Source organism: Crinia signifera, chromosome 6, assembly GCF_055691185.1.
Source record: "Crinia signifera chromosome 6, ASM5569118v1, whole genome shotgun sequence".
NCBI classification, from domain to species: Eukaryota; Metazoa; Chordata; class Amphibia; order Anura; family Myobatrachidae; genus Crinia; species Crinia signifera.
Window position 1 is genome coordinate 110,538,892 of NC_139222.1, and position 17,944 is coordinate 110,556,835.

A 17,944-nucleotide genomic window follows, 5' to 3' on the forward strand; every position below is an offset into this window, starting at 1 on the left:
TATTTGTCCAGGGGTGCCCACATCTGTGCTGTATCAGTCCAGGGGTGCCCGCATGTGTAGTGTATCCATCCAGGGGTGCCCACACGTGTGCTGTTTTTGTCCAGGGGTGCCCACATGTGTGCTGTATCAGTCAAGGGGTGCCCGTGTGTGTACTGTATCCATCCAGGGGTGCCCACATGTGTGCTGTATTTGTCCAGGGGTGCCCACATGTGTGCTGTATCAGTCCAGGGGTGCCCGCATGTGTGCCATATAATTCTATGGGTGCCCGCATGTGTCCCGTATCAGTCCAGGGGTGCCCGCATGTGTGCCATATAATTCCATGGGTGCCCCCATGTGTCCTGTATCAGTCCTGGGGGGCCCGCATGTGTGCCGTATAATTCCAGAGGTGCCCCCATGTGTCCCGTATCAGACCAGGGGTGCTGCCCTTTTTATTTAATGAAAATAAAAATAAGGTGTTTTTACTGCAAGGGCTGTTAAATGCGCTGTAGTCCAGGGGTGAGCCAAGAGTGTTGTATAATTCATGGGTTGTTGCTAAGTCTGCCGTATAATTCCAGGTGTGCTGCTCTTTTTTATAATGAAAAGAATACAAATTTTTATTTTTACTGCAGGAATTTGTCTGCCTTTTAATTCCATGCCTGCCGCCATGTGTGCCGTATCAGTCCAGGGGTGCCGCCATCTGTGCCGTATAATTCCATTTGTGCTGTATCAGGTCAGGGATGCCCACATGTGTGACGCATAATTCCTGGGGTGAGCCAAGTGTGTCATATAATTCATGGGTTGCTGCAAAGTCTGCTGTATAATTCATGGGGTGCTGCTAAGTGTGCCGTCACAGTCCAGGGGTGATGCTAAGTGTGCCGTATCAGTCCAGGGGTGAACCAAGTGTGCTGTATAATTTATGGGGTGCTGCTAATTCTGCTATATCACTCCAGGGGTGCTGACATTTTTTTAATTAAAAGAATAACTCTTTTTACCGTATAACTTTCTTGCCGTATAATTCCATGTGTGCTGTGTCAGTCCAGGGGTTCCGCCATCTGTGCCGTATAAAACCATGTGTGCCATCATGTGTGCTGTAACAGGTCAGGGGTGCCACCATCCGTGCCGTATAATTCCTGGGGTAAGCCAAGTCTGCCATATAATTCATGGGGTGCTGCCAAGTGTGCTGTATTAGTCCAGCGGTGATGCTAAGTGTGCCATATCAGTCCAGGGGTGAGCCAAGTCTGCCAAATAATTCCTGGGGTGAGCCAAGTCTGCCGTATAATTAATGGGGTGCTGCCAAGTGTGCTGTATTAGTCCAGGGGTGATGCTAAGTGTGCCATATCAGTCCAGGGGTGATGCTTAGTGTGCCATATCAATCCAGGGGTGCTATTAAGTGTGCCGTATCAGTCTAGTGTTTGTGCCGCCCACTTGTGTCGCTTATCATAGTTTTCCAACTACTTCCGTGCAACCTTTTGGCCAAAAAACAATATTGTGAGGTGTTCAGAATAGACTAGAATCGAGTGGAGATGAATGCTATTGAGGTTAATAATAGCATAGGAGCAAAAAAGAAAATTTTGGCCGTTTTTATGCTTTAAAAAAATAAATAAATCAGAACCCAAAGCCCATAAATCCAAACACAAAACGTTTAGGGGGTGTTTTGGCAAAACACATTAGAACCCAAAACCTGAAGGTAATCAGAACCTAAAACACGAAAAGTGGCCAGTGCACATCCCTAGTTACATATCATGTCCCCAGTAGTGCCAGTCACATATCATGTCCCCAGTAGTGCCAGTCACATATCATGTCCCCAGTAGTGTCAGTTACATATTATGTCCTCGGTAGTTCCAGTTACATATCATGTCCCCAGTAGTGCCAGTCACATATCATGTCCCCAGTAGTGCCAGTTACATATCATGTCCCTAGTAGTGTCAGTTACATATCATGTCCTCAGTAGTTCCAGTTACATATCATGTCCTCAGTAGTACCAGTTACATATCATGTCCCCAGTAGTGCTAGTCACATATCATGTCCCCAGTAGTGCCAGTTACATATCATGTCCTCAGTAGTGCCAGTTACATATCATGTCCTCAGTAGTTCCAGTTACATATCATGTCCTCAGTAGTACCAGTTACATATCATGTCCCCAGTAGTGCCAGTTACATACCATGTCCTCAGTAGTTCCAGTTACATATCATGTCCTCAATAGTACCAGTTACATATCATGTCCTCAGTAGTACCAGTTACATATCATGTCCCCAGTAGTGCTAGTCACATATCATGTCCCCAGTAGTGCCAGTTACATATCATGTCCTCAGTAGTGCCAGTTACATATCATGTCCTCAGTAGTTCCAGTTACATATCATGTCCTCAGTAGTACCAGTTACATATCATGTCCCCAGTAGTGCCAGTTACATACCATGTCCTCAGTAGTTCCAGTTACATATCATGTCCTCAATAGTACCAGTTACATATCATGTCCCCAGTAGTGCTAGTCACATATCATGTCCCCAGTAATGTCAGTTACATATCATGTCCCCAAGTAGTGCCAGTTACATATCATGTCCTCAGTAGTGCCAGTTGCATATCATGTCCTCAGTAGTGCCCAGAGGCGTAACTACTTCCTTCTGGGCCCCATAGCAAAATTTTAAAAAGGGCCCCCCACCACAGGAGGAGAGGGTGACAGGTGTGTGTGTTTGGGGGGGTGGGGGGGGGGAAAGGGAGATAGAGAGAGATTATATGGAAGGGGCCGAGGTGTAAAGGGGGGGGGGGGGGGGTTGTAGCAGAAGAGAGGAAGAAAAAGAGGAGAGACATGGTGGGGAGGGAGTAAATGAGAGGAGGTGGAGAGAGACAGACATAGAGACATAGACAGAGAGAGACAGACAGATAGAGGGGGATACATACACAGAGAGAGAGAGACATACAGAAAGAGAGAGACATACAGAGAGAGAGAGTGAGAGACATACAGAGAGAGAGAGAGAGAAAGACATACAGAGAGAGAGAGACAGGCAGAGAGAGAGAGATAGACATACAGAGAGTGAGACAGAGAGAGTGAGACAGAGAGTGAGACAGAGAGAGTGAGACAGAGAGAGATACAGAGACAGACAGAGAGAGAGACAGACAGAGAGAGACATACAGAGAGAGAGAGAGACATACAGAGACAGACAGAGAGACAGAGAGAGACATACAGACAGACAGAGAGACAGAGAGAGACATACAGACAGAGAGAGACATACAGACAGAGAGACATACAGAGAGAGAGACAGACAGACAGAGAGACAGACAGACAGAGAGAGGCATACAGAGAGAGACAGACAGACAGAGAGAGACATACAGACAGAGAGACATACAGACAGAGACATACAGAGAGAGAGAGACACACACACAGACAGAGAGAGACAGACAGACAGACATACAGAGAGGGACACACACACACACACACACACACACACACACACACACACAGTGTTTCTCCTATTTACATCCTCTCCCCTCCGACCCACAGTTAACCCTGTCCCCCCCCCTTACCAGTATAATTCATGCTGTCAGTGCCGAGTCTTCCTGCACTGACAGCTCCGTGTCTCCTGTTTCCCAGGGTCAGGCACAGACAGCGTGTGTCACGCCGGGGCTGGTCACTAGATAGTGACGTCAGTCCCCGGCAGCATCAAAGAAGGGAGAGGGGGGAAGGTTGCAACAGCCGGACCACCACATTCCCCTTCATATGTAGCACATCGTCGCTAGCGGGGGAGGGAGCGAGCGGCACCAATAAGGAAAAAGGGTGCAGGGGATGCCTGCTGTGCTATGGGGCCCCCCAAGGGCCCGGGCCCCATAGCAGCTGCATCCCCTGCACCCTCCATAGTTACGCCACTGGTAGTGCCAGTTACATATCATGTCCTCAGTAGTGTCAGTTACATACAGTATCATGTCCTCAGTAGTTCCAGTTACATATTATATCCACAGTAGTGCAAGTCACATATTATGTCCCCACTAGTGGCAGTTACATACAGTATCATGTCCTCAGTAGTACCAGTTACATATTATATCCACAGTAGTGCCATTCACATATCATGTCCTCAGTAGTGTCAGTTACATATCATGTCCTCAGCAGTACTGGTACAGTTGTCCCCAGTAGTGCTTTTAGCAAGATTTTTTTTTTGTTCACTTTCTGTATGTATGGGTTTTCGGAATAATTGGAATAATGGATATTTGGATAAGGGATACTCAACCTGTAATATAGATACTGTAGGACTGAAACAAAATAGTTTCCTGTTCATACCACAGCACAATTAGCAAGTACATCTATCCTAATACATACAGAATTGTGTAGACATTAAGTATACTTTTACTCACATGGTAAGAAGATCGCTCCTCTCTGTCCAGCGGACTTCTTACATACATGCGTCCAGTTTCGGCGTTTATGGTGAAAATTTCCATGGGGGGTTGGTCAGCCCCAACTCCTGTAATACTGTAGCGGATCGAGCTCTCTTTGTCTTTATCGGAGCGGATCTGAAGAGGACACAAATAATACACATGTGGGATTATTACATGGTTGTATGCTAAGGGACATATACAGACACACACACACACACGGAACAAGATTCCTTTAGCAAAAATAATAAATAATAATAAATCAGCTAGATACAGTACTGGCACTGGTATACAGGATAAGTGCTTTTCTATTGGTAACAACACAGAGAATGCAATAAGGCGAGAACCTAGTACTGAGCATACTATAAAAGCACTTTGCCTGAAGCCTTGGTCGCACAACACCATATAAATTAAAAGCAGATATATTTCTGATATATTGTTAAATATTCTATACAGCAGTATCCTCCAAGGTTGGGCACTTAACTAAACTATGAGGGTTATTTGGCAAGAACAGAGAAACAGCTGTCTGTGTGTGATACATGACCGTTCTTGACCTACGAGATTTTAGTTGGTTCTCTTCTGCACATATTACTGCCATCCAGATGAAGTGTAGAACCAGAGCCATAATTAACAAACATTTTACATCCTATATGGACAGATATGAGGATTAAAAAGGGAGAGAAACAAAAGAATGCCTGAATCCATATATGGGTGGCCATACAACATCTAAGAAAGGCTTTTATACTATAGTAGATGTTTGTTTGAAGGTCACTTTGTTAGATCTAGATTCTATCGTCCTTCATTTCCCTGACATTTTCTAGAAGATAATGAGCACATTCACTGTGTGTCCCATACCTCATAATAGGCTTGTTTTCCTGTGATCCCAGCTATAATCTCTAAACTCTCTCATCGATTCCTGCTGGACCTCGCGCTCTGAGACCTGAAGGTCACAGCACAGAAGGACCCATTTGTCTCAGAATGGACAGAATCAGCAAGTGAGAGTCATTACCGCAGAAGAGATAATTGAACCCATAATGCAAAGAACACATATGTGACAGTCTTAAATAATGGCTCAGTTCCAGTGTTATCTTTCAGCGAAAACACAAATTAATGAAAGTTTCCTATTAAAACCATATAAAAGTTTCATACTTGGTGCACGATATAATAAGGGTATTAGTCATTGGATTACCAGACTTGTCCCTATTATGGATACACATAAAGGATAGCTATTGGTTTAAAACTTATTAAGACTGCCCTACTGTCATGAGATAAAGATTTTATATTGGAGGGATGGAGAGAGCTCCTGAAGCTTATCTGATTGGCTGATGACCTTGGTTTTTCTTGACTACTTTGTGGATTCTAATAAACAAACTATCGCTGCATGAAAGAGTTTTTACTGACAAAAAGTCACCAGTCTCTGATAATATTAACACCAAAACGTACCAAGTTTTAGGTATAAGTAACCCACATGGTAGGCAAATAAGTGTCTCTAAATAAGTTGTGAGTGAAAATGTCTATACATACCCAGACATGCACATTCTTGTACAACCATGGATGAACAGGGGAATGATCAGAACTTTATAGGCCCCATAGCAGCATATTGAAGGGGTGCCTGTTCCAAAGCTTCTTTAGACACTTTTCTGTCGCAGTTAATGGGTATGGGTCATTAGGTCGACCAAATTAAGTTGACATACATTGTCCTTTTGTCCAGAATGTTGACACAGTCGACATGGACATTGTCCCAATGGTGACCTAATGCTTGTGTCGACCTTTTGACCCTGTCGTACTTAGTCACGATGACCTTTTTCATGTGTCGATCTAAGGTCTGTCAACCTTCAGTGATCGACCCAATTTATGTCGACCTTAGTAGTGTCGAACTAACGACTGTATACCCAGTTAATAATGTTATGCCCTATTATAGTGCCCTAGTTCATTTTATGAACCATAGTAGTGCCCTAGTCCATGTCATGTCACATTGTAGAGCTGCCAATACACATTATGCCACACAGTATCCCCAATTCACATTATAACACACAATGTCTCCAGTTCATATTATGCCACACTGCAGTTCATGCTGTGCCACATTAGTTCAAATTGTGCCATGTAACAGTACTCCAGTTCATATTATGCCACACTACAGTGCCTCCATTACATATTGTGCCACATTACAGTGCCCTGGTTCTTTTTAGGTAATATTTTACTGCCCTCTACATAACAATGAGCAGAGCAGATTATGGCACATTACAGTGACCCCTGTTCATATTGTGCCACATTACAGTGTCCTCCACTATATAATGTTATACCATTATAACATCCACTACACAATTCTCTCGCTGATAATGTAATATTCCACATTTCAGGTTAGACCCTAATGCTTAGCAGACAAATCTGGAAATTGGTATGCAACTTTATAACCTGGGACAGCACCCCCTGAGCCTCTGCACCCATATCAGTGGGACCCCTTGCACCCACTATAGTTACGCCCATGAAGGATTATTGAATTGATATGAAAAGTCTCTTAATTTTGAATTAGGAAAGCTGATGCTTTTCAGTTGGTGTTGAACTACAAATACCAGCATAACCCACTGTAGCAAGGCATTTTGGAACCTGATTTCACTAATTACATATGCAATCTTAATTCAATTGTATATGGGGCATTTACAGAATTCTGGTGCCAAACTGTCAACCCTATCCTGTATGAGGTGTCTAAAAATACGTTCTGCTCTGTGGCCAACTCTGAGCATATACAGTCTATACCCCATGCTGTTAGCACAACTTCCCTCATTATAATCTACCGCTGGCCAGGATGCAAATAACTAAGTAGCATCTCAAACATTCATAAATCACCAGCATGTTTTGTCTCTGGGAAGTCCCATTAATTTATTATACAGTTATAAAAAGTGTGTCACATTACAAAAGAGCATACCTACTGTAGATAACATCTTACATTTTTAAAGCAACAGCTTCACAACTTGGAGTTTGCATGATGTTTAAAACACAAATCAAGGACTTCCAGCTTCAAAACCTCAGCATCAAAACAGCAGGAACTTATTTAAATAGGTTTCATTTCGTTTTAATGTGAATTCATTTTTTACTGTATTAATAATTCCTACTTGAAATGGATGAAAGAACTTTTCCTTAAGCTGTTACGTTGTTCAAAGTGTTGTTTTGGAATACTAGAATTAGAGATAGTATAAGGGGTGCTTAGTGGCTTTTAGAATGATGAACATTTTTCCATCTGTACCTACTTTCCATATATATATCTCCATGCTAGATGACCATCTCCCCCCACATTCTGCCATCCATATCCCATCCCCAATCCCACTAGTCCAATACTTTTTACCTCTTCAGCCTAGTTTTTCTATTACTGTTTATCAATACATGTATATTACCTGTCTCGATGTGCTACAACAAAGATGTTTTTTTCCACTCTCCGATTTTTATTTAATAAAAAATGTTATTGACTTATTCTTTATCTCCCTTCTTCATATTAAACTCACCATCGGTAATCTTTATGCCCCACACTTTAACAAACTTATTTAAAACCTTAAATATAACTTAAAACTAAAATAACGAGACAGACACAAGTGCTGGCATTTCAAAATATGATGTCAAATGGATTAATTTACAGGTATAACTTGACTATAAAAGGGGTGGCAGCCCTAAAGAACGGTCATAGAAAAGAGAGGGGTAAGATCACAACACACCATTCATACATCATTGGTGTTCAACTCTCCCATTGCAACCCACCTTTGCGGATGGTGCAGCCCATCCCCTGTCCAGGGGCATGGGCTAGCGACATATGTATGTCGGGAGAGCGCACCCTACTATCTTCATACGGTTTTCATTTAAACAAGGACCGTTCTTTACCACCGCCAAGAAATAAAGAGATAGGGAGGGAGGGTGGGGAAATTCGTCCCAGAGAGGAAGATCACCTGACTTCCTGACTATTCCTAGCACAAGGAACTCCTCCCCTTATCTACGATTGGCTATTCCAATCTTGTCATAACACCCTAGCAACTTACTGACTAAAGTGCAGGCATCTCAGATCCCTTCGGAGGGTTATGTCACCTCCTGCTTAAATCAGCCTCGGTTTTATTTAATTTATAAGAATTGCCCCTCTTGTCCACTGTAACCTATGCAGTATGGCTGCATCTCCTGGTACTTTCATGGGATTTCTTTACACTTGTATATATTATTTTGACGTTTGGTTTATCTTGCACATTTTAAGCTTTGTAGTGAGCAGAAGAAGGCTGACATGCCTATTGGGTTGGGGTTCCATAGAGAGCAAAGATCTTATATCTATCATTCTATAGAAGATACATAAATGCTAGATACTGTAGAACCAGATTGTTTCCTATTGGCTACTTCTCCACTCTTTAAGCAGGCTTTATACATCTGAGCACTGAATGCCTGTGTCCCATGCCTGGTGCAGCTGCTTATCCCCAGGTTTGGCAGCCAGTACACATTACATACAATTTTTACATGTATGGTTGTGCTGAACGTCTCCGCACTGCAATCTGTGGTCAGCACTGCAGTCATGGAGCAGCAGCTGACGCTGATGTGTACTGTACCTTTAGCCTTGACTAAAACCAGTCAAGGCACACAACCTGTCATAAACAAGGTGCACATACTAATGGTTTGTCCTGGGCCAACCTGCCATATAAGGGCTGTCTGTCCAGAAAAGTGGCCCATTTAAAGTCTGCTTAATTGGATAGAATACTATACAACAAACATTGGCCCTTATTCTGGTCCATTCACAGCAGGGCTATGTTCACATGGGGACCAATGTTTTTGTACTGCGCATGCATTTCTGCGCATGTGCATACGCACGGTGCAAGCACCCACGGCGAACAGACTGTTCGCCCGGTGCATGCATCTAGGACAGCTGGCGGCGTGTGCCCCCATTAGCGTATGGGAATGTCCAGCATTTCATGGGCATCCAATGAGAACACTGGGCATTCTCATACGAATGAGGCCATGACACTGGTGTGGGGGGGGGGGGGGGAGGCATCTGATATTGTGGTATCTCAGCTGCCTGCCCATTTTCTTCCTTGCGTGCATGCATATATAAGGTTGCTCAGAGCAACCTAATATATTAATGCACCTTCCAAAACCTTTCGATGGTCGTCGACCATCGAAAGATGTGGGAGGTTCCCCCTGGCCTGTGAATGGATGTTACTGTTCACATGCTCTGCATGCGAATCATGCTTGTGAATGGGTGGCGCCAGCCAGCCATTCGCACTGAGGGGTTTGGTGGACTCGCAAGGCTGTGAATTCGCAGCCTTGCAAATCAAGCAGAATATCCCCCCATTATGCATTCAGTGGCTTAGTCAGCTTTTGACATAAGGGGGAAGCAAAGTTGGAAATATAGGCACCCTATTCCAAGCTGTTTCATATTACATGGGCCTGATTCAGATGTATTTGGGGTATGTATCGCTCCGCTTCCAATGAAGCCATCGGCACCCGATCCCCATCCCCAAAAGGCTGCAGGCTGTCATTTAAAAAATGTCTGCAACCATTCGGGCACGCACTGCAAATGACCAATCATGAACAGGAGCGGTGTTGAGAACTGGATTATGCCTTAAGTGTGAACATCCAAATACATTATTTGTAAATTAAGTAACATTAAGTTACATTACATACACATTACAAATCAGTATAAAGCAACACAGCCAGAACTTTGTCATAGCCATACAGTAGAAATACTGTATCCTCCTGTGGCCGCCATACCCAAAGCCAGCCATATAGACAAGCAGTATAGGCAAATGCCTAGGTTATCTGAAAAAGTCTAGTAGCATCTGGACAGGCTAGACATCTAAGCCCCACCGGCTCCAGATATCAGAAGTTCTGACTGACAGTGGCCGTCCTCCGATGGGTTGTGCAGTCTATCACTGCTGCACTATTGGCATACATATTAAATGACGGGCAGCACAGCATCAGCAGCAAAAAGCCTGTGCAACCCAGTAATGATCATACAGTTCTTGCTGCTTCCATCCATGTGATGCGGGAATAACCTGGTCATGTCAGCATCATTCACAGCAGAGTGTGCCTCGAAGGAGAGAAGCATAGGGAAGTCAGCAAAGGTAAGTTAATTATGAGAGAAAATAAAGAGTTAGGTTGGGGATTGGATTGTTGAAGACAAGCAATGAAGTCATACAGTATTTAATTGCTGGAGACAACCAAAGTGGGAGAGACTTCATACTGTATCTGGACACACAAGCAATAGAGACTTGATTGATAAAGATTTAAGGTGGATTAAAGGTGGTGGCACCAGCCTGAATATCGGGCCCCAGGGGATTGGTGAGCTTGGTCACACTTGCCAAGGTACTGTCTAGAGTGCACTTCGGATACTCCAAGCAACTGTACAGGTTCCACAGCTGTGTACAACACTGTTGGAGTATTCACCACACATTGAGGGAGCACCTGTCTTGTCTCCATATTTATGACCCTGTGATTTATTGTTCAACTGCTCTGCAGTGACTGCTATAAAGTACACACACAGCAATACAGTGGCTTCCATCATATACTGTAAATAGACTGCACAAACCCAACAAGGGGAGGGAAAAAAGAGCAATGTGCATCATCTAAGTCTTGGCAAGCCACAGTCCTCCTGCCCACCTGCCTGTCCGTCTATTCCTCCTTGGATCCTCCATCGATAAATCCCACCACTGAATGGTGAAAAACATATAAGGCAGCTTCCCAGCACTGGCTGACGCCCCTATTAGCTAAGCTTCATTGTCAAGAGAAGTTGAAAGAGAGGGGTATGGGTAAAAACTTGACCAAGACAAGACCCCAGACCAGACATCAAAATCTGCAGTCCGGAGCTTGTAGCATCCGGTCTGGGGGGTGTCCTGTCCTGTCCGGGGGTTGTAATCTCCCCTCCTCCTCTCCCTGGTGACAGCTGTCATAGGCATCCCCTGGACAAGACACCCCCAGGACGAGTAAACCCCCCAGTACCGAACACTACAAGCTCCGGGCTGCAGATTTTGATGTCCGGTCCAGGGTCTTATCTGAATCCGGTTTTTACCCATACCCAGAGAGAGGTTGCTCCCTCTGCACCCACCCCTGGCTATGCCACTGTATGCTTTTTAAAGTTCAATCTTGCACAGAAGAGTTTTAATTTGCCTGCATAGTGCTATGGCAAAGAAGGTGGTTGCATAGTTTATTGTGCCAGCGCGTCCAGACCACAGTGACTTATTAGCAAACATTTGAGGTATGGACTCTTTGTATGGGATGTATCTTTATCCAATTTTCTTAAAATTTGTTGTCCTCAAATTGATTCTTTGTGAATGAGAAGTGCTATTAAGATCCAATGCAAGGCTATTGATGTGATAAAAGCTGCACCCGCTGTGCGGTGACATAAATATTCAACGGCCAGCTGCTGAATATCTGACCACTAATCCTTATGTATGAAGTGAGGCTGGGAACGGACAACAGGGAGTACAGATTATCTGTGAGTTGAGAAGAAAGGCTCTATACTGCACAGACGGACTTGTAGTCTGGATGAATGTCACAAATCAACAGCATATGAGGAATATATATATATATCATTGCACTTTTAGCATTTCCCGCAATGCATTGTATTTAGGGGGTGATTAAATATCATTTGGTCCCCAGCGCGCCAGGGACCGATGGTGCCACTATGCGTATGGGTGATTATACGCATGTGCAGGGCCGCTGTGTGAACGCCTTTGGCGACTATCACAGTCGCATGTGTAGGGGAGGGAGGGGAGTGGGCAGGGGCCAGAGACGGTAACGTCCAGCATTTTATGGGCATCCTAATGAAACACTGGGCGTCCCACTGAGAAGGCACGTGTGCCAGTGCCTGCCGGGGGTAGGCGGCTGACATCACGTGATATCAGCACCCGTCAGGGACATGCAGTAAGGTAAATGGCTGAGGAGTCCTTGGCAAGTACCAGAGCATCTATGTTAGTATGACAGGAAAGGCTCTGCTTCTGCCTCACCTGCCTCACCCCACGCCCATGCCATTGGTGCCCGCCCCCTTTTCGGCGGACTCCGATGGAATTAGACTGGGAGAGAAATCATTTGATGGTTGCGGACCGCTGGATTATCTTTCTTCCCTTCAGTCGCATGAGAGAGGATGTGTTCTCAGACACATCCAATCACATGTTACCGAGGGGATGCAGATGGCGCTGGCGGTGGGGGGGGAAGCGGCGTCCGGCAGGGTGGCGCTAAGCCACTTGCTAAGCAGCGAATGTCAGCTGCTTAGTGAGCGGTAGTGAATCAGGCCCTTAGTGTATTAAACTCAAGTGAAATCATACACAATGACAAATCTAGGTCATATTTATGGTAACATATCCAAGATGCATACAGTGCTGTATTCACCATATAGATAGATGATGTATCCCAAAGGTGACACCATCTGGCGAAGATGTCATTTAATGACCAGCAGCTCCTTCCTACATGGGGTAGAATTGGTATCAGTGCACAGAGCACCCCTTCTCCCTCATGATGCAACTTAATACATATAGTATATATATATAGTTTCCTACTTCTTTTTTAAAATTCTTCTTTATCTGAAGTATTGACCAAGCTTAATTAATCTGCCCCTAAATCCTGTAACTTTTCCCTACCTCCACTTTCCACTTTTAGCACTTAATACAATATCTAGTAAGTTATCATTTTCTGTGTGATAAAATATGTCCACGAGCTAGACTGGCGAAGATGTTTAAATCTGGGTTCTGATTTTTATAAGACATGAAATATCGGGAAAAGTGAATAAAATCAAATCTGAGCACATTTTAAAAACCCTTCTTTCCAATTGAAAATCAGATCTAGAATAAGAAATATCCTTCCTTATTAGAAAGGATACCCCAGATCAGACCCCTTTTTCTTCAATCCAAAGCAGCATGATAGGCATGGACATGACAGGTGCCTGACGCCAGCCTGGGAGCATCTTATCCCCACCTCCTTGTTGTCAGCCATGTCCATAAAAGGGTTCCAACCCTAGATGCTTAAACTTGTACCAGCCTGGGGGTTATATGCTAAAAATACTCCAAAATGGTCATTATAGGATAAAAATAAAGCAAACCAAATCCTGTTGTATACGAGAACCACCTTTTTTTTCATAGTGAAATCTGAAGCTACATAGATTTAAAGATATTAGGAATATCTATATTTGGCTTACTTTTGCATGTATCATGACACCTGAAAAAACACGACATCAGCTTTGAGTCTTCCATATTTTTTGGCAAACAAGCAGGTTTTTGTTTGGCTGGCCTATTGTCTTGACATTATGAGATAAATATTTAATATACAGTGTAAAGGAAGTTGAAAATGAAGAATCATCATTTTAGGGAGATAAAAATGTCATAGCAGAAAATAACGTAAAGTATAGGGGAGAATTTCAATTGAAGAGCATCAGATTGCTAGATTGGTAAAGGCCATGTGAGAGAGGAGAGGAAAGAGAGAAAATAACACTATAAGCAATTGGCCAACAGGATGTAGTGTTCTAGGAAGGCAATCACCAGGGTAGAATAGGTAGTGGACGGTCCAGAGGACCAGAGTGGGTTAAGGAATAAATGTGTGGTTCCCAGAGTAGGGCAATCAGACTGTCTGTAGAATAGCAAAACAACCCATAGTATACAGCAACAAACAAATAACTACACCAAATAAATGGTTATTGTATTTTATTCCTTTCATTTTATTTCCTCCTTTCTCTTGAATACCTGCAAAAGAGTAGTTTGGAGATAATTTGAACAATCAAAATCTGACCAATCACAAAGCAATGCACGGTGTGGCTGAACCAACCTGTTCATGAGGGTCATTGTATCCCTGTATAGGCTGAGTTTTCATAAATTATCTGTGGCTGCTTCTTTAATGTGCAGGTGACAGGAACAATAAAAAGAAGTATAGCATCTTCTGTAGTTATTTAACATATATTGGGGCAGATGTATTAATCCTGGGGAAGAGATAAAGTGGAGAAAAAGTGGAGATAAAGAGGAAGGAGATAACACACCAGCCAATCAACTCTTTTAACTGTCATTTTTCAAACACAGTTGATTGGCTGGTACATTATCTCCATCCACTTTATCTCCACTTGATCTCTTCACCAGGCTTAATACATCTGCCCCACTGTCAGAATATATCATTAACGATTTGGTTGTTGTAAATATATTACTAGGTCACAGAATTGCCAATATTTTGGGAGCCACCATCTTATAGTGGTTTAAGGTTTAAAGAGAAAATGAAATAGAAATGCATCTGTAAATTCTATCCCATCAAATTCTAGGATATCTGCACAATTCTTACATAGGCACAGCCTGACACATACTGTACCGAGACAGAGTGTGTCTATTGTTAATGCGATTCCTACTTTACCTGGAAACATACAACACAGCTATTTCATATCCCCAGGAAGCACCCCACTGTCAAGTTATGCAGATACTTTGTACGGAGCATATCCCTGGGTATCCATCTTCACAGCTGTCTGAACAAAGGAGATCTCTCAAGAACCTGCCTGTGGTTTCTCCATCCATATCCATGAAACTTGACACTGTCCTGCAGTCTATGCTGTGTATTCCCTACTATGTCTTTATTAACAGCCATGAACAGACTGTACTCTATATCAGCAATACAGTTTTCAGGTTAAACCAGAAATAAGAGTGATGCATCATACACACTTGATGACCCACCAGTGGACGAATTGACCTGGATGATTAGTCGATGGTGGGATGGTCATTAATGAAGTGCTGGAGCACGCATTGTCAAAACTATCGAGCATACACATTAGACAATTTTAAAAAATGTGCTCAGAAGGACCCTTCTCAGCGGTACCTTTAAAAAACATGTAGTGTGTATGGGGATTGAGATCAAGATCAGCTTTAAAAGGACTTGCTGATCAAAAACATACACCAATTACATAACTTAAGTACACTGGATCAGAGGTAAAGCTAGACTTCCCATTGGTCAAAACAAAGCAAAACTTAGCTGTGCATGCCAACTGACCCTAGTAGATCGTAGCCACCACTGGCTTGCTTGAACATACAGTCAACATTTAAAAGGCTCAAATGTTTGTAGTGTGAGTGCAAAACTCATTTTAGTCCTATTAAATTGCTGCATTTATTTGGTGGATTTAGAATTACTTTACTTTTAAACGGAAAATGCATTGAGGAAGAAGACACATACAAAGATTCAGTGCAGACACCACTTTCTCCAGTCTCAAATGTAAGTATCAGTATCTCTAATTATGTACTTCACCTTCATCAGGGCACCATAGGACAGACAACATCAATATCTGCAATATAATACAATATATTGAGCATCTCAGCAGCTGCCCCATAATCCCAGACACATACTACAGAGCGTATACTTCATTGTCATACAAACGATTAAACACACACACATCAACATCAACTACTATACTTCAGCATCATTGTGATCAGGAAGGGCAGCTGGGTCACTATATTGCATGTTGGAGATAGAGTGGAATGAGTCTCATTTGTTTAAGGAGGTGGACATATTTGGCAACTTCTCAGCTCTGGAACAAATCCAATATGTGGCGCCATTGGATGACTGATGGGGTGTGTTTGGGGGGGGTTTGCCCCCATCTCTGCACAAGCAGCTAAGATGGATGCTAGTCCTGGAGAATAGAGAACTGAGGCCTGTTCGTCATAAAAGCCATTGGATGCAAATTGTCCCCTTTCTCAAAACTATGGAAGGTTATATCAGTCCCTAAATGTGTCCCGAAACTATAAATCACACAATGCGATATTAAACATCTTAAAATTTATGGAAGGTCTAAAGCTGATTGGAACATCTATCTCGACATTGTTGCAGTTGCTCCTTCTGGCACAAAGAGATACAAAATTAAATCTCTAGACAAAAGCCTGGTACGAAGTTATCACGTTTTATTACTGAACTATTAATACATGTATGACTATTGTTTGTAAGTTCCTAGACTGTGTAATTCCAATGGAAAGGTCATACAAGGTCACCTTCTTAACACCATTCATTTATTAAATATAACTAAGTGTTTAACTGTAGGTAAAATAAAACAGGACACCTACAACTAGGGGCTCTAGAGACTGCAGAGTGACAGAACAGCAGTAGATCAGCACAATTAAAAAGATTAATTAATTACTTCTATTTTTCATAATTTCAATAAGAATATCTCAGAGGGAAACCTTGGCATTGGAAACTGACACCTTGAAAAATGTAAGCTGTATAATGAATTTCCTTAATTGCGCTCATTTGATTGCTCTCTGGAAGAAAGCATTTGAACCTTTCACACTCCCTCTCAGATGGACAACAATATGGCTTAGTCCTAAACTGTTCCTTATTTACAATAACAGTCCAAGGTTTCATAAGATTTGTTACAGTGTCTAATTTGTTTTAATTTTAGTCTGGCTATGTGCATGGTAAAACGTTTCGTGCATTTTATGTTATTTCAGTACCTATCCTTATTCTAGCTGCTGTATGAGTACATAGAGGGAACGAGTATTGCCCAATGATCCATGCACTGAACCAATATCAGAGTCAGTCTTTACACTGCTCCGATAGGCCCAATGACTATAGCCACCTAGGTAACATCAGTAGATGGAGCAGTGGTCGTGGCCTAGGTTGCCCTGCGGCAATTTATGACTCCAGGGTGCTATTTACTACATTATCGTGGAAAATAAGGTTATGGTACCATATTACTTGCAGACAGAAAGCCAGGTTGGAGGTAAGTGAATGGAAGGACTGCAGGGTGTAAGCCATGGGCATCCCTTGACCAAGAGGCCTCTAAGCAGTGTATATGTTTGATCCGTTATAATTCTACCATTGTAGCTACTCCACTCCCACCCCTGCTATTGCTCTCTCCCCGCCAGCATTGGCAAGTGTGTAGGCACTTGCCGATGCCGCTGGATCTCCGATACCACCAATATCGGCTTCAGTGGGGATCATCTAATGTGTATGAGGCATATTGCTTCAACTCTTCTTAAACCACAAGCATTGTTGCCTGGAAGCAGAACTGAGCTAACTACTCGGTGCACATACTTGGACCTGATCTGCACCACTCAAACCTGGTGCATGCCTCTCAACCCACATCACTCCTTTTCTTTTAAATAATACTTACAGTATGTTAATTATTGACAGTGTATATTATTGCCACTATTAAGGAAAGGATCTAATGTATATTGTATTCAGGGAATTACCTTTTTTAGGATTGCACGCGCACAGCGTCTATTCAGAAAGGCAGAAGGTCTGGGGGCATGGCCAACAGCTTATACAGTGCTGGCCATGCCCCTGTAGTGACAGAATGGGGGGGGTCGGTGGTGGTGACATTCCTGAGAGGTCACGCCATATACATAGACCACGCCCCTTTTGGGTTAACGTGGCTACGCCGTGCGGGTGTCCCAATTTCTAATGTGAAAATGTTTGGAGGTATGGATACATATATAGTATACTAAGTCTTGGAGAGATAAAGGGGACAGTGATAAAGTAGCCAATCAGCTCCTAACTGTCATGTTACAGGCTATGTTTGAAAAATGACAGCCAGGAGCTAGTTGGTTGGTGCTTTTGCTCCCTCTCTCCATAATCTCTCTCTAAAGCCACATACACAGTAGACAATATTGTAAACTGTTACAAATATTACATA

The 17,944-nt window shown here is 43.0% G+C and overlaps 1 protein-coding gene across 2 annotated transcripts in view; it reads right to left on the bottom strand.

Moving 5' to 3' along the window:
- Positions 1-17,944, bottom strand: part of CDH4 (cadherin 4) — a 724,604-nt gene that overhangs the window by 106,105 nt on the left and 600,555 nt on the right. For both annotated transcript variants that reach the window (XM_083146826.1, XM_083146825.1), the window contains exon 5: positions 4,324-4,479. In XM_083146826.1, coding sequence (XP_083002952.1) covers positions 4,324-4,479 — 156 coding nt within the window. The remainder of the gene's footprint in view (positions 1-4,323; positions 4,480-17,944) is intronic.